This window comes from Nerophis ophidion, linkage group LG19, assembly GCF_033978795.1.
Source record: "Nerophis ophidion isolate RoL-2023_Sa linkage group LG19, RoL_Noph_v1.0, whole genome shotgun sequence".
Lineage (NCBI taxonomy): Eukaryota > Metazoa > Chordata > Actinopteri > Syngnathiformes > Syngnathidae > Nerophis > Nerophis ophidion.
The window spans coordinates 35285695-35309804 of record NC_084629.1 but is presented as its reverse complement, the minus strand read 5'-3'; the positions used below and the strand labels follow the sequence as shown (position 1 = coordinate 35309804).

General features: G+C 40.8%; 2 protein-coding genes across 2 annotated transcripts; both read left to right on the top strand.

Moving 5' to 3' along the window:
• Positions 1 to 804: 804 nt before the first annotated feature.
• Positions 805 to 6693, top strand: LOC133538340 (uncharacterized). Its single transcript, XM_061879896.1, has one exon. The coding sequence runs from the start codon at positions 4502 to 4504 to the stop codon at positions 5519 to 5521; it is 1020 nt and encodes a 339-aa protein (XP_061735880.1). The 5' UTR covers positions 805 to 4501; the 3' UTR covers positions 5522 to 6693.
• Positions 6694 to 8503: 1810 nt separating this feature from the next.
• On the top strand, positions 8504 to 19307 carry LOC133538338 (uncharacterized). The gene is made up of 2 exons (XM_061879893.1): positions 8504 to 13888; positions 14991 to 19307. The coding sequence occupies exon 1, from the start codon at positions 9832 to 9834 to the stop codon at positions 10546 to 10548; it is 717 nt and encodes a 238-aa protein (XP_061735877.1). The 5' UTR covers positions 8504 to 9831; the 3' UTR covers positions 10549 to 13888; positions 14991 to 19307.
• The last annotated feature ends 4803 nt before the right edge of the window (positions 19308 to 24110 follow it).

The window sequence follows — 24110 nt, the reverse complement described above, 5'->3', positions numbered from 1 at the left end:
GCGTTAGCGCTTATAATAACAACATCGCTAATACTTGTTAATATTCAGGTCACCACATGTAAACAGAGTATTCTTGGCACTTTTTGGATGTTTTTTAGAAAAATGTTATGTGTGCAATAGTGTACTGTTTTTGGCTTCAGTGTTAGCCACCTCAGACTTTATGAGTTAGAATGCATGAAAAAATGTGTTCTTGTCTTACATAAGGATTGTGAATGATGTGCAAAATTCTAAAAAAAAATTAAAATGAATTGCAGTCCTCTTTTAAGTTCATAGAAAGTGAAAATAGAGTTGATAGACAATCCGATAGCAGCCTTTATTTATTCACAGAACGTCCATCATGTGGCATTGTGGACGTTTCATTCATATACACTGAAAGGTAAACCTGTGGCTTTAAGTGTGTGTGTGTGTGTGTGTGTGTGTGTGTGTGTGTGTGTGTGTGTGTGTGTGTGTGTGTGTGTGTGTGTGTGTGTGTGTGTGTGTGTGTGTGTGTGTGTGTGTGTGTTCGTACACTAGAAGTATTATAACGGCCACTGAGTGCTGGAATGTAAAGATGTATCATAATTTGTTTGAAATATTATTTTTATGCTCTACATGTTCGGTCAATTCTGGCGTTTTAGTCAGATGTTTATTTAAATAAAAAAATCATTGCACAGAAGTCGGTTTCCATTGTGGGGATGTTTTGTTGAAACTGCAGCATTTATCCAATCAGGTTTCAGCTTTCTGTTGCCAGGGGGAAAGAAATCTGAGTGGAGTAAATAATAATAATGTGCATATAGCATAGGAGTGTAAATATTTGGGCAACTAACGATTTCTGGGGTGACCATTTGATTCAGAATTGATTCTTAATTCAAACCGATTCCTGCCAGATGTTATCGTGTGAATGCTTCAAAGCATTCACACATATGGCTTTTATTCTTCAACTTCTTCTTCTTCTTCTTCTCCTCCAGATTTTGGCACGCTCTACCGTCCACATTTTTCACCCACATCAAACTGTTCGAACTGTATCGCAGGCTTTCCCTTGACAAATTCCAAAAATTCACAGAATTCCAGGACATGTTTCCCATTCAAAATGAATTGGCCATTTTTCAAGCGTCTACCATTTCCACATTTTTCAAAGGATTGAAACCATTTCACCTTCAACACATTCTGGAAATGTTTTCAGTTCAAAGAACATCTTTTTTTTTGTCCTGATTAAAAGATTCCTCTTAATCAAGAGATTCTTCTTAATCAGGAAATCAAAGATGTTTCTTTGAACTGAAAAAATTCCCGGTTTTCCCAAAATTCCAGGAATTCCGACATACCATTTCTCAATTCAATTGGACGGTGGAACGGTTGAAAAATAAGGAAGTATTAGTTGGCAAGAAAAAGAGTTGAAATAGGGCTTTGGAAAAGCAGGAATACTGGAAAATCCTGGAATTTTTTGGGGAACTTGGAAAAAGGGTACTTTAAATTTCCAGAATGTGTTGAAGGTGAAATGGTTTGAATTGGTTGAAAAATGTGGAAATCGTAGACGCTTGACGAATAGCCAATTTATCTTCAATGGGAAAAATGTCCTGGAATTCTGGGAATTTTTGGAATTTGTCAAGGGAAAGCCCGCGATTCCCGAATAGGCTGAACAGTTTAAATTGGGTGAAACATGTGGAAATCCTGGAATAAATTTTTGAATTGTTGAAGTAGAACACACAATTCCCAAACAGGCTGAATATTTTGAAGTTAGAAGGGTTTAAATCAGATAAAAAATGTGGGAGTTATGGGACTTTGAAGAATGTCCCATTTATTTCAATTGGAATTTCTCTAAAATTTGTGAATTTCGGGAAAAGCGGGAATTTTTGGGAAAATGGTAAAAAAAAAAACTTGAATGGTCTTAATGAGTTGAAATGGATGGTGTCGGAATTTTTCAAATTGGTCGAGAAATGTTGAAGTAGTAACATGTTGAATTGAGAAGTGGTATTATAGAATTCCTGGTATTTTGGGAAAACCAGGAATTTTTCCAGTTCAAAGAACATCTTGGTTTTTTATCCTGATTAGGAGATTCCTCTTAATCAGGACAAAAAACCAAGATGTTCTTTGAACTGAAAAAATTCCCTTTTTTTTTTGTCCTGATTAAGACGAATCTCCTAATCAGGACAAAAAATAAAGATGTTCTTTGAACTGGAAAAATTCCTGCTTTTTCCGAAATTCACAAATTTTGGGGAAATTCCCATTGAAATGAATGGGACATTCTTCAAAGTTGCACAACTCCCACATTTTTTATCTGATTCAAATCCTTCCAACCTCAAAATATTTAGCCTGTTTGGGAATTGCGTGCTCTACTTCAACAATTCTAAAATAAATTCCAGGATTTCAGTTCAACTTCATCATCGGAGCATTCACACGCCATTCCTTCAAGAATCGCCTCATCTAGTTTGGGTTAATATTTATAACGAAACCTTTTTTAAAACAAGTTACAGGTTAGAAAAGCATGGCACTCAAACATATTTAAAAAAATATATATTGTTAGTGTAAATGTACTGTTTGTTTTATTTATCAATGTTTTTAAATATAAAAAAAAAATATTGTTAGTGTAAATTTACTGTTTGGTTTATTTATCAATTTTGTTATTTTTTAAATATTAAAACAATGATTGTTAGTGCAAATTTACATTTTTTTTTATCCATTTTTTTTATTTTTTAAAATATGGATGAATTGATTTTAGAATTGGCATTAACAAGAATTGCAATCCGGATGAGAATACATTTTTTGTGCATCCTTATTATAGTAAGACCTAATTGGGCAGCCTTCATTATTTATAACATGACAGAAGTCAAACGTGTTGAATACATTTGTTTTTTTCATGTTGTGCTTCGGAAAGTCCCAGAAAAGGCTTCTAATGATAACTGCGATAAAACTCACTTTAGTATACTTGGTTTAGTATCACTATTTTGAATGACAATGATGTACAAACCATAATTGTTAACTGCACTTTGACTGGCATTTGACTGGCCCTAAAATCTAACATGAAAACAAAAAACATTAACGTCTTTCTCCGTTAAGAAAGGGTCTGAATTTATATAATAAATGATTCCTGGGCGCGGCACCGCTGCTGCCCACTGCTCCCCTCACTTCCCAGGGAGTAATCAAGGGGAGGAGTCAAATGCAGAGGACAAATTATGTGTGTGTGACAATCATTGATACTTTAACTTTAAATACATAACTGTGTGAGCAACTAAGATATTTAATTGTGCACATTAAACATACAATAAGACACACAGGTGTTTTTACGATGCTTTCAAAGACCGCTGAGTGGAATAGGAATAAAATGTTAATAATAATAGATTTGATTTGTTATGCACTTTGCATTGAAATAAGTCTTAAAGTGTCGTAGTACAAAGCAATATTTTAAAACAAGATCAAATAGGAACAACGGTATTTTGGGTGTATAAAAAGGAGCAAACAACATTACGATAGTCCAGATCTCGTATTTGAACACAAATTGAAATGACTCATGTCGCGCCAAACTCTACATATCTGTGGTTACATGTTTCAAATGAATAAATAAAGTTATACTTACGTTTTGAAGTCACTCTTCTCTTTGCATAGCGCCGCCATGTTGAAAATATTTGTTCAGAGCTGGACATGCAAAGGGTCTTGGGATACCGAGGGCTGCGAAGGATGCTCGACATGTACACAAATGGAAGAAAAGGACAAATCCATGGGTTGGATTCGCGGGACACTTGGAGCTTGTTGGGATTGGGGCAGCCTTCGTGCCCCGCTGTCTCGTCCACAAATGTGCACTGTCAAGGAATTGAGACACAGCTAAAGTCAACAATAGCCAGAGTACTCTTGGAGCTTGTTGGGCTTCGGACAGCCTTCGTGCCCCGCTGTCTCGTCCACAAATGTGCACTGTCAAGGAATTTGGGCACAGTTGAAGTCAACAATAGCCACAGTACTCTTTCAAATCCTTTAGTTTGTGCACTCAAAGTGTGACTTATGCCCTGAAGTTGTGAACATTAAAAACAAAATAAAAAAAATCATACACTGATACTGCCCCTGGTATCAACACCATCATTTTATGGATCGATGCGGCCTCCCCCTACGTGTCGGGTAATGACTGTGACAATACTGACAATAAGCCAAAATATATTACAAACTACAAAAGCACTTGGTGAGCACAGACCTCAACCATCTAACCCTGTTCGCTATCCAATTTCCAAAGTTTTCTGGAAACTTCTAGAACATCCACCATAAGCTAATTGTGTTGTGCCAGTGAAGGTGAATGATATATTAATAGAGTGAGCGCCCAGACAGCCCTGGTCATCTGTATACAACCAAAGATTGTGTATCAAACAGGATACGGCAACGCTGCATTGATATTCCTTCCTTGGGGACCGCCTGTTATGCATATGATGGTTCTGGTACATTATCCCTGCTTTACCTGAGAGCTGGTCCGTCACAAATCACACGGGTGGTGCTCACACTTTGAAGAGTGTTTGCAACCCTCCGACTCCTTCAAGCCTGCACGATGAACGTTCAGCTGGAGATCAGTATGACGCAGTTTTTAATCATCAACACTCCTCTTGCCGTCTTCATCCTGGCCATGAACTTGTTTTTTCTGTTTTGCCTGGGATGGCCACAAGGCACCGATAGACCCAAGCAACCTTTGAGGTTCCTCTTGGAGCTTCTCATCGGATCCTCCTCTGTGTATCTCGTCTTCTTGACGCTGACCTTCTTGACGATGGGCGACAACAACTATTGGTTGGTGCTTTTATTTATGCTTCAATACTCTGTCAATATCAGCATGAGCGGCTATGTTTGGCTCAGCTTCTACTACTTCGCCCACATTGTCCCCGCACGCCGCGCTTTCTTCGACTGGCTGAAGAGGAATATCAAGGTGACCATTTTCGTGGTTCTTCTTCTTGATTGCCTCGTTTATCTTCACGAAACCGTTATGGAGATTTCCAAGTCTTTGATTTCCAAGCCTGCAATCTTCACCGATGACAACAACGTGACGTGGGACCAGATTCCTGACAACAACGGGACATGGAACCAGATTCCCGATAGTTCTCAGCTGAAGCTTTATCACTTGGTTGTTTTCATCATCACCAGGGTTCACATGCTGAACACTTTGTGCCTGATGATCTTCTCGAGCATCACCACCCTGCGATACTTGCAGGGTCACATGAGAACGATGACACAGAACGGCATTTCGGTCTCCAGGTCCAGACTCCGGAGCTGGTTGAGAGTCTGCGCGACCGGCATTTGTCAGTGCGTGATTTTCTTTGGCTGTGCGGTTTTTATTCACCTGGAATCGCTCACCATAAAATTTGCGCAGTTTTACTTTGGGATTGCCGTCCTTTCCACGGTCACCACTTTGTACATCTTTGGGACCACCGTCAACCTGGCCGTCGGTCAAGCCGTGTATCGGCAAAGGGCAGCGGCGCTAAGGCGGGCGCTCGGATCCCTGTGCAGCGTTGGCACGGCAACAGATGATTCGACTTCTGAATCAGCTGACGTGGCAAATAGTGGAAATGTTAAACAATGATTTGTTCATCTAAAAACTGTTCAGTCCTAGTTCTGCTGGTCTTTCATTTACATGTTCACTTTCCTAGAAACCGATACTGTCGCTACAACTTTATTTGCATCTCGGTTGGCATTTGTGTGCTGGCACCAGTCATGTGCCGATCCATACGGAAATATCGACACTGCCGATACCAGATATTTATGCTCTAATATCGATTCTCAAATCAAAATATCGATAATTCTGATACTTTAGTTCAAACATTTCCCACCAAGAGCTGAATACTGAAAAGTCAAAGTACGCAAGGCCCTATTGGTATTATTTAAGGTGCTTTAGTACAAAGCAATATTTAAAACAAGGAAATAGATAAAATAGGAACAGCGATATCTCTTGGGGATAAATAGGAGCAAACAAGCATGGAGGTCGGTCAACATTACGATAGTCCAGGTCTCGTATTTGAACACAAATTGGAATTACTCATGTCACGCCAAACTCTACATATCTGTGGTTATGTTTTACAAATGAACAAATAAAGCTATACTTACATTTACCCTGGGTTGGATTCGCAGGACACTTGGAGCTTGTTGGGCTTCGGACAGCCTTCGTGCCCCGCTGTCCCGCCCACAAATGTGCACTGTCAAGGAATTGAGACGCAGCTAAAGTCAACAATAGCCATCAGTACTCTTTTAAATCCTTTACTTTGTGCACTCTAAGTCTTCCTGTGAATTGTCCCCTGAAGTTGTGAACATTAAAAACAAAATAAAAAAATCATACACTGATACTGCCCTTGGTATCAACACCACCATTTTATGGATCGATCCGGCCTCCCCCTACATGTCGGGTAAAAACTGTGACAATACTGACAATAAGCAAACATTATATTACAAACTACAAAAGCACTCAGTGAGCGCAGACCTCAACCATCAAAGTCCTGAATCCAGTAGATGATCCGGATCACACACGGAATGTAATAAACACGTCTAACTTCTCCCATTTCTGACACTTCCTGGAAGTGCAATGAAAATGTGCCCAGAACTTTCTAAGAGATCTATACCCCCGTGAAGGAAACATCATGTCAGTGATTCACTGTTTTTGTCTCTGTGGGTGGAGGTGGGATATTATGTATTTATTTCACGTACGGCTGCTGCCGCGAGAAGCTCTCCTGGGTTGTGATAATAAATTGAGTGAACAAACAAGAGTCAAAGTCTTTCGTATTCTTTCTGAGATGCTGGAATGTTAAAATGTAAAAGATTGCAAACCAAATATGACATCATTTTGACATGAAACTCTAATCTGGCTGTGAGCAGGCTACTGTATGAACACATGTTGTAAATTACACAAGTTGTATTTATATTGGGGTAATCAGAGTCACCCAACTCTTCTAAAGTTGTACTTATCTTTGTAGCGACTATCTTTTCAGACTTTGTGCAGCACTACTTTATCTCCGGTACCATCGCTTGTTTTGGCCACACCCATTTTCTGCTTCACCTTCTTCCTGATGTTTGACCATTTCTTCTGTTTCGTCCTGTGTGCGGTTCTCGAAGCATTGACAGCATCGTCATCTCAGCCCTTGTTAGTTTGCAGGAAACACCTCCTCCTGACTTGTGATTGGGCGGAGTCTGCAGATCTCAGGCACACGGCTAATTTCAATATGATTTGCATATTTTAAAAAAGGTGCGTGGCACATCTAAATTGGGTGTGGCACATCTAAATTGGGTGTTTACCCAAATAAACCAGAAGAAACATCCCCGGACAGCTGGACCAAACAGACAACTGTCCATGGAGTGAGTAACACTATATATTGATCATGATACACACAGCACATCATGCGTGTTATTACAACGACAGAACATACACTGTCTGGCTTGTTGTGTACAAACAAAACATGAAATAATACTTTAATCGGCGGTCACTCGATAGAGTATGACGATCCTCCTGGCAGGGGTGTTTCCCTTTATGGAGGATGCCTGTGTGTGACTTAGTTTAACGTGGGAAGACTGGTGCACAGTCACCACACGATCCTTGACAGAATCGGTTCAGGGTCCAGTGGTCTGGAGTCCAAGACGACTGGGGGACCCTTTTCTGCTGCAGCCTTCCCCCGCCATCGCAGCCATTGTGGTAGTTCTTAAAATCTACCATCTTTCGCCTGCTTTGCCGATGAGGTCTTCACCGTATCACTGGTTCGGGGGCAGTCAGGTACTAGGCCTTTGTCAAGGGCCACCTGGAGTAACAGTAGTACAGGGTTTAACCTCCTAGTGCCCCAAAACCCCCATAGAGGAGCCTCCACTGCCAGATGCACTTTAACGTCATGCCCAGGACTCAATACTTTACAGATACTGTAATATGATTGTTCATGTTTTTCACTCAGTCCAGATTGGTGTCCTATCCCATTGTGTTGTGTATTACAAACTCAAACGTAGACGCTAGCTCATCGCTTGCCGTATTTAGCTTTTATGGCTAATACTGAACAAATCTGCGTTCAAAGAACATAGGCTTATTAGTGATTCCCTGAGCCCCAAAAAAAGTCTGCGGGCTATAGAGCGTTTTCTATTCGGGCTCCAGTTCTCTGGAAAGTCTATCCAGTAACAGTTACGGATGCTACCTCAGAAGCATTTAAGTCCCATCTTACAACTAATTTGTATACTTTAGGCTTTAAATAGACCCCCCTTTTAGACCAGTTGATCTGCCGTTTCTTTTTTTTTCTCCTCTGCCCCACTCTCCCTTGTGGAAAGGGGGGGGGGCACATGTCCGGTGGCCATGGATGAAGTGCTGGCTCTCCAGAGTCGGGACCTGGGGGTGGACCGCTCGCCTGTTAGGGACATCTCTGCACTGCTGACCAGTCTTCTTTCGGGATGGTCTCCTGCTGGCCCCACCATGGAGTGGACTCTCACTATTATGTTAGATCCACTATGGACTTGACTTTCACAATATTATGCTAGACCCACACGCCGTCCTTGCATCAAGTTTCCCCTAGAAGGGTGGGGGGGGGGGGAATAGTCACCCACAACTGCAGTCCTCTCCAAGGTTTCTCATAGTCATTCACATTGAAATCCCACTGGGTTGTGAGTTTTTCTTTGCCCTTACGTGGGCTCTGAACCGAGGATGTCGTCGTGGCTTGTGCAGCCCTTTGAGACACTTGTGATTTAGTGCTATATAAATGAACATTGATTGATTTCTTGATACTGTAGCACGCTGATGTGTTAGTACGCTAAAACAAGAGTTCCTCAGTGTTCTCTCTTACAATAACAATGTTGCTACAGCTTGGTTATTATACAGGTTACAGAACGTAAACGAAGTATCGGTGATCGTTTTTGAATGCATTTTTTAAGTGATTTGGAGGTAGAGATGATTGCTAACCTTAGCTGCATTGCTCGTGTGGAGAATGCATGTATGTTTAAGAGTTATTTCTTTATTCGTAGTCATGTTTAAAGCAGCTAGTATTTTTCCATTTGTACTCTTTCTATGCTTGTATCTTGTGTCCGCAGATGTCTGTGTAGTTGTCTTGAGGGGTTGGAATGTGGGAGTTGAAGAACTCCGTTTTTTTATCTTATCTGTATTAGAACAATGAGGCTGTATTCCTATCTGGACTGTGTGGGCTGTTTTCGTATTCCAGTTTGCTTTTCAGACCGCCTCAAGATGCCGCTATAAACGAACTGTAGGACTGGTCTCCTAAAGCTTTGGTAAAACTTCATAATATTCCTATATTGTCTGGATGGTCGTTCTTATTCAGCATATATGTCCTCTAAAGAACTTGGGATTGACTGGTGACTTTAATTCTCTGAGAGGAAGACTGGTCAGACGCAACACTAACGACCTAGAACAGGCCGATTTTTATTTGTTAGAATGCAAATCCCCAAAAAAGTGCAGTTCCTACTTAAAACGTCAGATTTTTTATTGCGTATTCTCTTCATGGATTTCAACGCACGCCAATTTTTTTAGTTTAAAATCAACTCTTAATACATCTGTTCGTTTTCCCATTTCCCACATTTCCTGGAAGCTTCAAGAACATCCACCATAATATAATTGTGTTGTGCCAGTGAAGGTGAATGCCCATCCATCTATCCATTTTCTACCGCTTGTCCCTTTTGGAGTCGCTGAAGGTGAATGATATATTAATAATGTGAGTGTCCAGACAGCCCTGGTCATCTGCATACGACCAAAGGATACGGCAACGCTGCATTGATATTCCTTCCTTGGGGACCGCCTGTTATGCATATGATGGTTCTAGTACATTATCCCTGCTTTACCTGAGAGCTGGTCCGTCACAAAGCGCACGGGCGGTGCTCACACTTTGAAGAGTGTTTGCAACCCTCCGACTCCTTCAAGCCTGCACGATGAACGTTCAGCTGGAGATCAGTATGACGCAGTTTTTAATCATCAACACTCCTCTTGCCATCTTCATCCTGGCCATGAACTTGTTTTTTCTGTTTTGCCTGGGATGGCCACAAGGCACCGATAGACCCAAGCAGCCTTTGAGGTTCCTCTTGGAGCTTCTCATCGGATGCTCCTCTGTGTATCTCGTCTTCTTGACGCTGACCTTCTTGACGATGGGCGACAACAACTATTGGTTGGTGCTTTTCTTTATGCTTCAGTACTCTGTCAATATCAGCATGAGTGGCTATGTTTGGCTCAGCTTCTTCTACTTCGCCCACATTGTCCCCGCACGCCGCGCTTTCTTCGACTGGCTGAAGAGGAATATCAAGGTGACCATTTTCGTGGTTCTTCTTCTTGATTGCCTCGTTTATCTTCACGAAACCGTTGTGGAGATTGCCAAGTCTTTGATTTCCAAGCCTGCTATCTTCACCGACGACAACAACGGGACGTGGGACCAGATTCCTGACAACAACGGGACAAGGAACCAGATTCCCGACAGTTCTCAGCTGAAGCTTTATCACTTGGTTGTTTTCATCATCACCAGGGTTCACATGCTGAACACTTTGTGCCTGATGATCTTCTCGATCATCACCACCCTGCGATACTTGCAGGGTCACATGAGAACGATGACACAGAACGCATTTCGGTCTCCAGGTCCAGACTCCGGAGCTGGTTGAGAGTCTGCGCGACCGGCATTTGTCAGTGCGTGATTTTCTTTGGCTGTGCGGTTTTTATTCACCTGGACTCGCTCACCATAAAATTTGCGCAGTTTTACTTTGGGATTGCCGTCCTTTCCACGGTCACCACTTTGTACATCTTTGGGACCACCGTCAACCTGGCCGTCGGTCAAGCCGTGTATCGGCAAAGGGCAGCGGCGCTAAGGCGGGCGCTCGGATCCCTGTGCAGCGTTGGCACGGCAACAGATGATTCGACTTCTGAATCAGCTGACATGGCAAATAGTGGAAATGTTAAACGATGATTTGTTCATCTAAAAACTGTTCAGTCCTTGTTCTGCTGGTCTTTCATTTACATGTTCACTTTCCTAGAAACCGATACTGTCGCTACAACTTTATTTGCATCTCGGTTGGCATTTGTGTGCTGGCACCAGTCATGTGCCGATCCATACGGAAATATCGACACTGCCGATACCAGATATTTATGCTCTAATATCGATTCTCAAATCAAAATATCGATAATTCTGATACTTTAGTTCAAACATTTCCCACCAAGAGCTGAATACTGAAAAGTCAAAGTACGCAAGGCCCTATTGGTATTATTTAAGGTGCCTTAGTACAAAGCAATATTTAAAACAAGGAAAGAGATAAAATAGGAACAGCGATATCTCTTGGGGATAAATAGGAGCAAACATGCATGGAGGTCGGTCAACATTACGATAGTCCAGGTCTCGTATTTGAACACAAATTGGAATTACTCATGTCACGCCAAACTCTACATATCTGCGGTTACGTGTTACAAATAAACAAATAAAGCTATACTTACATTTACCCTGGGTTGGATTCGCAGGACACTTGGAGCTTGTTGGGCTTCGGACAGCCTTCGTGCCCCGCTGTCCCGTCCACAAATGTGCACTGTCAAGGAATTGAGACGCAGCTAATGTCAACAATAGCCACAGTACTCTTTTAAATCCTTTACTTTGTGCACTCTAAGTCTTCCTGTGAATTGTCCCCTGAAGTTGTGAACATTAAAAACAAAATAAAAAAATCATACACTGATACTGCCCTTGGTCAACACCACCATTTTATGGATCGATCCGGCCTCCCTCTACGTGTCGGGTAAAAACTGTGACAATACTGACAATAAGCAAACATTATATTACAAACTACAAAAGCACTCAGTGAGCGCAGACCTCAACCATTAAAGTCCTGAATCCAGTGGATGATCCGGATCACACACGGAATGTAATAATCACGTCTAACTTCTCCCATTTCTGACACTTCCTGGAAGTGCAATGAAAATGTGCCCAGAACTTTCTAAGAGATCTATACCCCTGTGAAGGAAACATCATGTCAGTGATTCACTGTTTTTGTCTCTGTGGGTGGAGGTGGGATATTATATATTTATTTCACATACGGCTGCTGCCGCAAGAAGCTCTCCTGGGTTGTGATAATAAATTGAGTGAACAAACAAGAGTCAAAGTCTGTTGTATCCTTTCTGAGATGCTGGAATGTTAAAATGTAAAAGATTGCAAACCAAATATGACATCAGTTGGACATGAAACTCTAATCTGGCTGTGAGCAGGCTACTGTATGAACACATGTTGTAAATTACACAAGTTGTATTTATATTGGGGTAATCAGAGTCGCCCAACTCTTCTAAAGTTGTACTTGTCTTTGTAGCGACTATCTTTTCAGACTTTGTGCAGCACTACTTTATCTCCGGTACCATCGCTTGTTTTGGCCACACCCATTTTCTGCTTCACCTTCTTCCTGATGTTTGACCATTTCTTCTGTTTCGTCCTGTGTGCGTTTCTCAAAGCATTGACAGCATCATCATCTCAGCCCTCGTTAGTTTGCAGGAAACACCTCCTCCTGACTTGTGATTGGGCGGAGTGTGCAGATCTCAGGCACACGGCTAATTTCAATATGATTTGCATATTTAAAAGGGGGCGTGGTACATTTAAATTGGGTGTTTACCCAAATAAACCAGAAAAAACATCCCCGGCCAGCTGGACCAAACAGACAACTGTCCATGGAGTGAGTAACACTATATATTGATCATGATACACACAGCACATCATGCGTGTTATTACAACTACAGAACATACACTGTCTGGCTTGTTGTGTACAAACAAAACATGAAATAATACTTTCATCGGCGGTCACTCGATAGAATATGACGATCCTCCTGGCAGGGGTGTTTCCCTTTATGGAGGATGTGTTGTGTCACATGCGGTCTGCATCTTCCTCCGCTGCGGTTCCACCCAGAGGGCCCGCTGACAGCGCACCCGGACACGCCCCCGCGCTCATCAAGCGGACCGCGCCCACTCTCCGCCGCAGCTGGCCGCAGTCCACACCTGTGACTGATTAGATTAGATTAGATAGTACTTTATTTATTCCATCGGAGAGTTCCTTCAGGAAAATTAAAATTTTCAGCACAATCCCATTCAAGATCAGACAAACATTACAGGGAGACAGAACAGGATCGCTGACGGGTCTGCCGGCTTCCAGCGCCCCTTACAAAAAAGATGAGATACAGGTAAACAAGGGAGGAGGGGGATGGGAGAAAAAAATAGAAGATTAAAATAAAATAAAATAAAAATCGGTCTTAGCCTGGGCCCTGGAGAGGGGGTGCAGACTGAGGCCAAGGGAAAAAACAACAACTCATAGCCATAGTACACATCCCTCTTACATGTGTGTAAGAGGGAAACATCAAACATCAAAGAACACATAGGACATTAAAGACATTAAAGCAGCAGATACAACCAGACACTTCTACATACAGCTATGAATAAAAAGTAAAAGAAACATATCCACTGCGGTGGCCTCTGCGGTGTCCCACGCAATCGTCCGCTAGGGTGGAGGGAGCATGGCCAGAGACAGGAGCAGACCCAACAAAGCAACCAAGACAGCCGACTCCACTCTCGGCCAGTGTCCAGTCCGCATGGATGAGCGAGGATACGTCCAAGGTGACTGAGGTGTCCGACACCTGCTCACCCAGCCAAGACACCGCGAAGACTCTCCGTCTGATGACGTGAGCTGCTTAAAAGACCAGTGGACCCAGGGATCCTGGCGGGAACTTAGTTCTTTGTTGAAGTACCTTAAGCGATCATCCTGCTTATTGCAAATCCTGTTGTCCCTGTGTTCAGTCTTTCCGTGGTTCTCAGTGTCTTCTCCCCTGTCCCCGCAGAACTCTCCGTCACCTGCAAAGTGAGCTGTGCGTCTCACTCTTCCCCGGATCTCCTTCGTCCCTCGACTCCTCGCTTCCTTCCACGGACTACCCTGCCTGTGCCCTTGTTGGACTGCATCGCGTCTCTCAACACGCACCTCCAACACTTGGGTAAGACACTCCAGCAAATCTATACACACATAGTCTTACAACACACACTCTTGGGTTTTTGACACACACATCATTCTCTAGTTTATTGTTTGTATTGTTTTGTAGTGTTATTATATATATAAATACTTACTATATATATATAATAAATTACTGTACACTGCCACCTGGTGTTCGTTTGCCGTCACGTCCTTAGTAAACCATAACAGGAGGCCTGTGTGTGACTTAGTTTAACGTGGGGAGACTGGTGCAAAGATAGTCACCACACGATCCTTGACAAAATCGGGTCAGGGTCCTGTGGCCTGGAGTCCAAGACGACTGGGGACCCTTTTCTGCTGCAGCCTCCCTCCGCCATCGCAGCCATTGTGGTAGTTCTTAAAATCTACCGTCTTTCGCCTGCTCCGCCGTTGAGGTCTTCACCGTATCACTGGTTGTTTCTTTCCCTCTTTTAAGAATATAATAAGAATCTGGGTATTATCTTCGACCCAACTCTCTCCTTTGAGTCACACATTAAATGCGTTACTAAAACGGCCTTCTTTCATCTCCGTAACATCGTTAAAATTCGTTCCATTTTGTCCACTAACGACGCTGAGATCATTATCCATGCGTTTGTTACGCCTCGTCTCGATTACTGTGACGTATTATTTTCGGGTCTCCCCATGTCTAGCATTAAAAGATTACAGTTGGTACAAAATGCGGCTGCTAGACTTTTGACAAGAACAAGAAAAGTTTGATCATATTACGCCTCCACTGGCTTCCTGTGCACTTAAGATGTGACTTTAAGGTTTTACTACTTACGTATAAAATACTACACGGTCTAGCTCCATCCTATCTTGCCGATTGTATTGTACCATATGTCCCGGCAAGAAATCTGCGTTCAAAGGACTCCGGCTTATTAGTGATTCCTAAAGCCCAAAAAAAGTCTGCGTTTTCTATTCGTGCTCCAGTACTCTGGAATGCCCTCCCGGTAACAGTTCGAGATGCTACCTCAGTAGAAGCATTTAAGTCTCACTTTAAAACTAATTTGTATACTCTAGCCTTTAAATAGACTCCCTTTTTAGACCAGTTGATCTGCCGTTTCTTTTCTTTTTCTCCTATGTCCTAGTCTCCCTTGTGGAGGGGGTCCGGTCCGATGGCCATGGATGAAATACTGGCTGTCCAGAGTCGGGACCCAGGATGGACCGCTTGCCTGTGTATCGGCTGGAGACATCTCTGCGCTGCTGATCCGCCTCCGCTTGGGATGGTCTCCTCCTGGCTCCGCTGTGGACGGGACTCTCGCTGCTGTGTTGGATCCGCTTTGGACTGGACTGTCGTGGCTGTGTTAGATCCACTATGGATTGAACTTTCACAGTATCATGTTAGACCCGCTCGACATCCATTGCTCTCGGTCCCCTAGGGGGGGGGGGTCCTCACCAAGGTTCTCATAGTCATCATTGTCACCGATGTCCCACTGGGTGTGAGTTTTCCTTGCCCTTATGTGGGCCTACCGAGGATGTCGTAGTGGTTTGTGTTGTGGTTTGTGCAGCCCTTTGAGACACTAGTGATTTAGGGCTATATAAGTAAACATTGATTGATTGATAATAAGGTAAGATTATAAGTATTTCATTTTTTTTGCATTCTAAATTGTAAATAAATACTAGCAAAAGTCAGCTAACAATGGTGGTAATGGGATTCAATCTAATCTGCCTATTAAATGATCCAAAAAAACTCCATCAAGGTTTTACATACAAACTTTAAGTATATATGTAGTATCTAGCAACATTCATATAAACATGTAATATTTATATATTTTCCTGATTTTAAGCATACGGTGGCGTATTAATTTCACCGACACATCACAACGTTCACTTTCCCTTCAACAACAACAACAAGACTACTAATCATGGCAGACTCGATGAGAGACAACAAAGAATACTTTGGGACAAATGATGATCCAGAAACTTCTATTTTTGAGCCTGAATATAATGAGGATGATCTACAAGTTTTAGAAGCTGTGTGCTAAACAGATGCAGCTTTAGTCAAACACTATGCATCATGTCGCAGTATTGTTTAGTGCTAAACAAGACATACAAACATAATAATACAATCACTTACCGTACAATGTCTGCTCTCACTGGGATAAAGACTGAGGGGATGTTTATATCTTCCCCTTTCCACCAACAGTTCATCATAATCTTTACAAAGCGTTTAAATTAATTGTTTTTTCAAGTCTTTGTGTTTCAGGTGTCTACCCTGAGATCGGTAGGTTGTGAGTTCAAACCCCGGCCGAGTCATACCAAAGACTATAATCAATCAATCAATGTTTATTTATATATGGACCCATTACCTCCCTGGTTGGCACTCAGCATTATCTAATCTGCCTATTAAGTGATCCAAAAAAACCTCCATCAAGGTTTTACATACAAACTTTAAGTATATATGTAGTATCTAGCAACATTCATAATAACATGTAATATTTACATATTTTCCTAATTTTAAGCATACGGTGGCGTATTAAGTCCACCGACACATCACAATGTTCACTTTCCCTTCAACAACAACAACACTACCAATCATGGTCGACTTGATGAAAGACAACAAAGAATACTTTGGGACAAATGATGATCCAGAAACTTCTATTTTTTGAGCCTGAATATAAGGACGATGATCTACAAGTTTTAGATGCTGTGCGCTAAACAGATGCAGCTTTAGTCAAACACTATGCATCATGTCGCAGTATTGTTTCGTGCTAAACAAGACATACAAACATAACAATACAATCACTTACCGTACAATGTCTGCTCTCACTGGGATAAAGACTGAGGGGATGTTTATATCTTCCCCTTTACACCAACAGTTCATCATAATCTTTACAAAGGGTTTAAATTGTTTTTTCAAGTCTTTGTGTTTCAGGTGTCTACCCTGAGATCGGTAGGTTGTGAGTTCAAACCCCGGCCGAGTCATACCAAAGACTATAATCAATCAATCAATCAATCAATCAATGTTTATTTATATATGGACCCATTACCTCCCTGCTTGGCACTCAGCATTAAAGGTTGGAATTGGGGGTTAAATCACCAAAAAACGATTCAATTAAAACAAGTTTTAATTGAGGGCCACATCACAGTGATGTTTGCCGTCAGAGGGCCACCTCTAACAGTGATTACACAATATCCTATGCATTTGATGATTTCTTGGGGGCGGTATAGCTCGGTTGGTTCAGCGGCCGTGCCAGCAACTTGAGGGTTGCAGGTTTGATCCCCGCTTCCCCCATCCAAGTCACTCCCGTTGTGTCCTTGGGCAAGACACTTGAGCCACCCACAATGGTTTAAATGGGAAAATTAGATATTGAGTTTCACTATGTAAAGCGCTTTGAGTCACTAGAGAAAAAGCGCTACATAAATATAATTCACTTCACACTTCACTTCTTTTTTTATGTACAATGTAAAAAAAATGAAAAAATAAAAAAGGGGTCAATTTTACAGTAAAAAACAAAACAAAAACTGACAGGTAAGTCGCCAAAATGTTACCGTAAAAATTTACAGTGTTTTTTTTTTCAGCATGTTACTGTAAATGGGGAAAAACAGTACCAATGTGTTGCACGGTACACAACTGGCAGCTCAGTCAATAGAATGCTACAGTGTTTTTTTTTACTGTAAATATGAAACTGCATTTTATATTTTATAACTGCAATTTAGTAAAATTCTGGCAATTTAGCTGGACAGATTTTACCGTTAAAAACGACAACTGTACATTTTACCGTGCACGGCTGGAAAAAAGTGAAACAACTGGCAGCTCAGTTGCCAGCATTTTATGGTCAAAAAACAGTAATACTGTTTTTCCATGTACAGTAAAATGCTGTAAAACCACATTAAATATCATTAAGTCGCTGTAAAATCTATTTATTAAATTTGACAATTTGATGAATAACTTCCTTTGAAATCACAAGTCGAGCAGATAAAACTATTTATTTCTCGTTGAACAAAAACATTGTTGGAATGTATGATCATATATTTGTTATATTATAATATTTATGTTGAAGAAATATGTGATAACTTTGAGTACCGTATTTTTCGGACTATAAGTCGCAGTTTTTTTCCAAGTTGGCCGGGGGTGCGACTTATACTCAGGAGCGACTTATGTGTGAAATTATTACCACATTACCGTAAAATATCATAGAATATTATTTAGCTCTGAGACTAGACGTATAAGATTTCATGGGATTTATGGATTAGGAGTGACAGATTGTTTGGTAAACTTATCACTTGTTTTATATGTTATAGTTATTTGAATGACTTTTACCATAATATGTTAGGTTAACATAGCAGGCACCTTCTAAGTTGGTTATTTATGCCTCATATAACGTACACTTATTCAGCCTGTTGTTCACTATTCTTTATTTATTTTAAATTGCCTTTCAAATGTCTATTCTTGGTGTTGGGTTTTATCAAATAAATTTCCCCCAAAAATGCGACTTTGATCCACATTTAGTAAGAAAATATGTTTTTATATGCAACTTATACTCCGGAGCGACTTATATTCCGAAAAATACGGTACATGTATTTTGTCTTTAAGTAGAAAATACATTTAGTAAGAAAGTATAAAGTACTTTAAAGGCCTACTGAAATGAGATTTTTTTATTCAAACGGGGATAGCAGGTCCATTCTATGTGTCATACTTGATCTTTTCGCGATATTGCCATATTTTTGCTGAAAGGATTTAGTAGAGAACATCCACGATAAAGTTCGCAACTTTCGGTGCTAAGAGAAAAGCCCTGCCTCTACCGGAAGTAGCAGACGATGACGTCACAAGTTGATGGCTCCTCACATATTCACATTATTTTTAATGGGAGCCTCCAACAAAAAGTGCTATTCGGACCGAGAAAACGACAATTTCCCCATTAATTTGAGCGAGGATGAAAGATTTGTGTTTCAAGATATTGATAGAAAAAAAAATTATTAAAAAAACGAAACGCGATTGCATTGGGACGGATTCCGATGTTTTTAGAGACATTTACTGGGATAATTCTGGGAAATCCCTTATCTTTCTATTGTGTTGCTAGTGTTTTAGTGAGTTAAATAGTACCTGATAGTCGGAAGGGTGTCTCCACGGGTGTCTTGACGCCAGTGTCTCAGGGGAGTCGACGGCAACTATGGACGACACAAGCTCAGCTTTTCTCCGGTAAGAACTGACTTTTTAACCACAATTTTCTCACCGAAACCTGCTGGTTGACATGTGGTCGGGATTCATGTTCTCTCTGATCCATAGTAAAGTTTCACCTCCAGGAATTTTAAACAAGGAATCACCGTGTGTTTGTGTGGCTAAAGGCTAAAGCTTCCCAACTCCATCTTTCTACAGCAGGGGTGCCCATTACGTCGATCGCGAGCTACCAGTCGACCGCGGGGGGTGTGTCAGTCGATCTCCAGCCAGGCTTTTAAAAAAAATAGACCTAAAAATTAGTGATCATCAATCTTCACCAAGATTTCACTTAAATGACATTCACGGTACCGGAGGGTCTTGTGAGATGACGCTGGCTGCTGCAAGATCATTATTATGAAAATATGACCGAGAGGAAGGCGAGAAACACTTTTTATTTCAACAGACTCTCGCGCCGTACCTTCCGTCAAAACTCTAAAGGCCGACTGCACATTTCCTATCTTCACAATAAAAGCCCTGCTTCATGCTGCCTGCGCTAACTAAATACAGAGTCTCGGAAAACTGGCGTGCACAAGCGATCCCTCAGAAAGCTGGCGTGCACATCACTTGTGCACGCCAGTTTTCCGAGACTCTTATTTTGTTAGCGCAGGCAGCATGAAGCAGGGCTTTTATTGTGAAGATAGGAAATGTGCAGTCGGCCTTTAGAGTTTTGACGGAAGGGGCAGCGCGAAAGTCTGTTGAAATAAAAAGTGTTTCTCGCCTTCCTCTCTGTCATTTTTTCATAATAATGAACTGGCAGCAGCCAGCGTCATCTCACAAGACCCTCGGGTGCCGTGAATGTCAATCAAGCAAGCTACGGAATTTGCCGCCAATGTTTTTCTTGTAAAGTGTATGGAAGCTGGATGAATTAGATGCCAAAAACCAACCACTTTCATGTGGTATTGTACAGGAAGGACAACTTTTTTTCTCCTCCATTTGAAAATGTGGGCGTTATCATCATTACTGTCTGATTCCAATCAATGCAAGTCATCAGAATCAGGTAATACACCAACTTATATTCTTGTCTTCGTGAAAGAAAGACATCTATATGTGTTACACATGCTTGTATTATCATTAAACACATTTAACTTGTTTACAAAAATGTCTCTTTCATAAGTAAATAAATATAAATTATATATATAAATGAGGTAGATCCCCTCGAGTTGGTCAATTGAAAAGTAGCTCGCCCGCAGAAAAAGTGTGGGCACCCCTGTTCTACAGTGACTTCTCCAATATTAATTGAACAAATTGCAAAAGATTAAGCAACACAGATCTCCAAAATACTGTGTAATTATGCAGTTAAAGCAGACGACTTTTAGCTGTGTGTGTGTGCAGCACTCATATTTCCTTAAAACCCGTGACGTCTTGCGTACGCGTCATCATTACACGACGTTTTCAAGACGAAACTCCCGGGAAATTTAAAATTGTAATTTAGTAAACTAAAAAGGCCGTATTGGCATGTGTTGCAATGTTAATATTTCATCATTGATATATAAACTATCAGACTATGTGGTGGGTAGTCGTGGCTTTCAGTAGGCCTTTAATGACGCATATAATTTCCAGGCTTTCGAGGGGCCAAATAAAATAATCACGCAGGCCAAATCTTGAGTTTGACACCTGTGAACTAGAACTAACTTTCACCAACTCAGAGGCGAGGCAGCAGCTCACTATGTGAATATAGCGGCATACGCTAATTAGCGTTCTGTGATCAAGGCGCTGTCACGCCAAATTTCTTCCCCCCTACAAAAATCCCCCTCCCCCCATTTACTTACAGGGTCATGATTAATACAGACGTTTTGTTAACGCTATATTATAAAAATGCAGACGTTTTGTTAACAGTATATTATAAAAAATAAAATAAAATAAACTATTTACAAACACAAGCTATGGGATGACGCATTTACTTCCGGGGTCACGTTTCCTCTTACGTCAGGGGTGTCAAACTCAAATACAGAGTGGGCCAAAATTTAAAACTGAATAAAGCCGAGGGCCAAGGTTGAACAAATGAACCTTTAAATAGGGACCCAAACAAGTTTTGCAATGAATATTGAACAAGCAAGGCTTAAATAGGGCAGCACGGTGTCACAGTGCCTCACAATACGAAGGTCCTGAGTAATCCTGGGTTCAATCCCGGGCTCGGGATCTTTCTGCGTGGAGTTTGCATGTTCTCCCCGAGACTGCGTGGGTTCCCTCCGGGTACTCGGGCTTCCTCCCATGGAACAGGCAGAGCTTATATAACGTAATAGTGCAAAATCAACTTTCAAAAAACAAACGAAAAAACATTAGTGGTATATTAAATAAAATGGAATTAAAAATATGAATGCCTCTTTTCTATTTGCAGCCTTCTGAGGTAAATATCAACATTAACTTTTTCTACAGGCTAATAAATTCGAAAATAAAATAAAAAATTGGGTGGGCGGGGTTTGGTGGTAGCGGGGGGTGAATATTGTAGCATTCCGGAAGAGTTAGTGCTGCAAGGGCTTCTGGGTATTTGTTCTGTTATGTTTATGTTGTTACGGTGCGGGGGTTCTCCCGAAATGTGTTTTGTCATTCTTGTTTGGTGTGGGTTCACAGTGTGGCGCATATTTGTAACATTGTTAAAGTTGTTTATACGGCCACCCTCAGTGTAACCTGTATAGCTGTTGACCAAGTATGTGTGTGTGAAAGCCGCATATATAATGTGACTTGGCCAGCATGCTGTTTATATGGAGGAAAAGAGGACGTGAAGGCATGTTGTAGAGGACACTGCCTTTAAGGCACACTCCCAATATTGTTGTCCGGGTGGAAATCGGGAGAATGGTTGCCCAGGGAGATTTTCGGGAAGGGCACTAAACTTTGGGAGTCTCCCGGGAAAATCGGGAGGGTTGGCAAGTATGAGTATTAGCGGGGAATGTGGTGTTACCGGCGGGCCAGCTGTAATGTTAATTTGATATTGCCTCAAGGGCCAAATGAAATTAAACGGCGGGCCAAATTTGGCCCGCGGGCCAGAGTTTGACACCCATGTCTTACGTCATCCCATAGCTTGTGTTTGTAAATTGTTTTTTAAATGTTTTTTTTTTTTTTTATAACAAAACGTCTGTATTTTTATAATATGGCGTTATATTTTTATAATATAGCGTTATATTTTTATAATATAGCGTTAACAAAACGTCTGTATTAATCAGGACCCCAGAAGTAAATGGGGGGGAAAGGTTTTTGTAGGGGGAAGAAATCTGGCGTGACAGCGCCGCTAAAAAAGAGTTTGTCTGTGTTTGCGCTTATAATAACAACATCTGTAACACAGTATTGCTCAGTGCTAAACAAGGTATACAAACATGATAAAACAACTACTTACTGTACAATGTCTGCTCTCACTGGAATACATATTGATGGGATGTTTATGTCTTTCAGCACACGACTTGTCTTCCTCTATAAGACGATAAAAAGCACGTGTTTCTTGTCTAATTAATCGTTACAACACAAAGATAAGCAGAAGTTCAACATAACTAATGTAGAAAGTAAATAGCGTCATAAGAATAAAAGGTAACAAAACAAGCTTTGATATCTAGATGATGCTACTAAGCTAGCAGTTGTGAGCTAGATGCTAACAGACCAAGTAATTAAGTAATGGCACGACGTTATGGTCACTGAAGACGTTTAAAGACAGTTTTTAGCATCTGGCAAGAGAAATTCAAACGTGAACAGAGTTACTCACTTTATATTGAAGCACGACGCCTTGCTAATTAAACATTAAACAAGTTCTGATCACCTTTAGTGCTAGCTGTTCCACTGATGCGTCCACTGCCACCTCTAGCGTCGTAATAAGGAGCTACATGCAAACAAAGATTTTTGACACAAAAACTAAATAATCACTAAATATGTGTTCGAGACGGCTTTAAAATGAAAATAACTTAATTAGGGTTTTACGATTCAAAAAGATGCTTTTAATGAAGTTCCTGCAATATTTAGTTTTGCAAGTGCATGTTTTTTTTTTTGTTTTTTTTTAAAGGTTTATTTATCAATTTCAACAATGACAAACAACAATATACAAAATTATAAAACATTATGAGAACAGTACAAAACAGTGCCAGGGGGTTGTAAGTTCAAAATAATAAAAAAAGAATACAAACATATATATATATATATAAATAATAAACAAAATGCAAAGCCGTAGGCTTATTCAGATTCATCAAACAACTTAAATTTGGAACACAGCATCATCGTTTTCACAGCTTTTTTGTTGTTAGAGGTAGAGAGCGTTTTAATGTAAAGTTCCAGATCTTTTTTAAAGGCACAAAAGATAGGACGGGTATTAAGAAACTTACATTTATGAATATAAAACTTAGCCAATAAAATAATGAGGTTGCAAAGGTAGAATTCCTTTTCAAATTTTTGTTCATACAGTGTAAAACCAAAAATCACATCTTTAAAGTAAAGCACAAATTTGTCATAAATATTGTCCAGGATGAAGCGACAGATGCCCTGCCATAGTGATCGAGTGTTTTCACAAGTCCAAAACAAGTGGTTAACAGTCTCTGGGTGCATGTTACAAAAGGTGCAGGTAACATCAATGTCCTTTTTGTATCTGACCATCACAGTCTTTACAGGGTAATAGCGATGGATGATTTTAAATGATATCTCTTTGACTTTGTTGGTAAGTAAATACCTGTTAGGAAGGGACCACGTTTTGGTCCAACAGATGTCATTTACAACATTATTCCAGAGGGAAATTACATAGGAGACAGACACACAATCATTTTGGAATAAGCTGCGGACTTTTCTGTTATTTTTTTGGTCAAAGCAAAGTTTCCCCACAGGATCATTCACAATTTTTACAGCAGAAAGAGGAGGTGTGTAAACCCTGTACAACATAATAACACCTGTTGGAATGTACAACATAATAACACCTGTTGGAATGTACAACATAATAACACCTGTTGGAATGTACAACATCATAACACCTGTTGGAATGTACAACATAATAACACCTGTTGGAATGTACAACATAATAACACCTGTTGGAATGTACAACATAATAACACCTGTTGGAATGTACAACATAATAACACCT

Bases quoted from the DNA above. Each gene is read 5' to 3' on its own strand.
- LOC133538338 (XM_061879893.1), top strand. From the start codon at position 9,832: ATGAACGTTCAGCTGGAGATCAGTATGACGCAGTTTTTAATCATCAAC.
- LOC133538340 (XM_061879896.1), top strand. From the start codon at position 4,502: ATGAACGTTCAGCTGGAGATCAGTATGACGCAGTTTTTAATCATCAAC.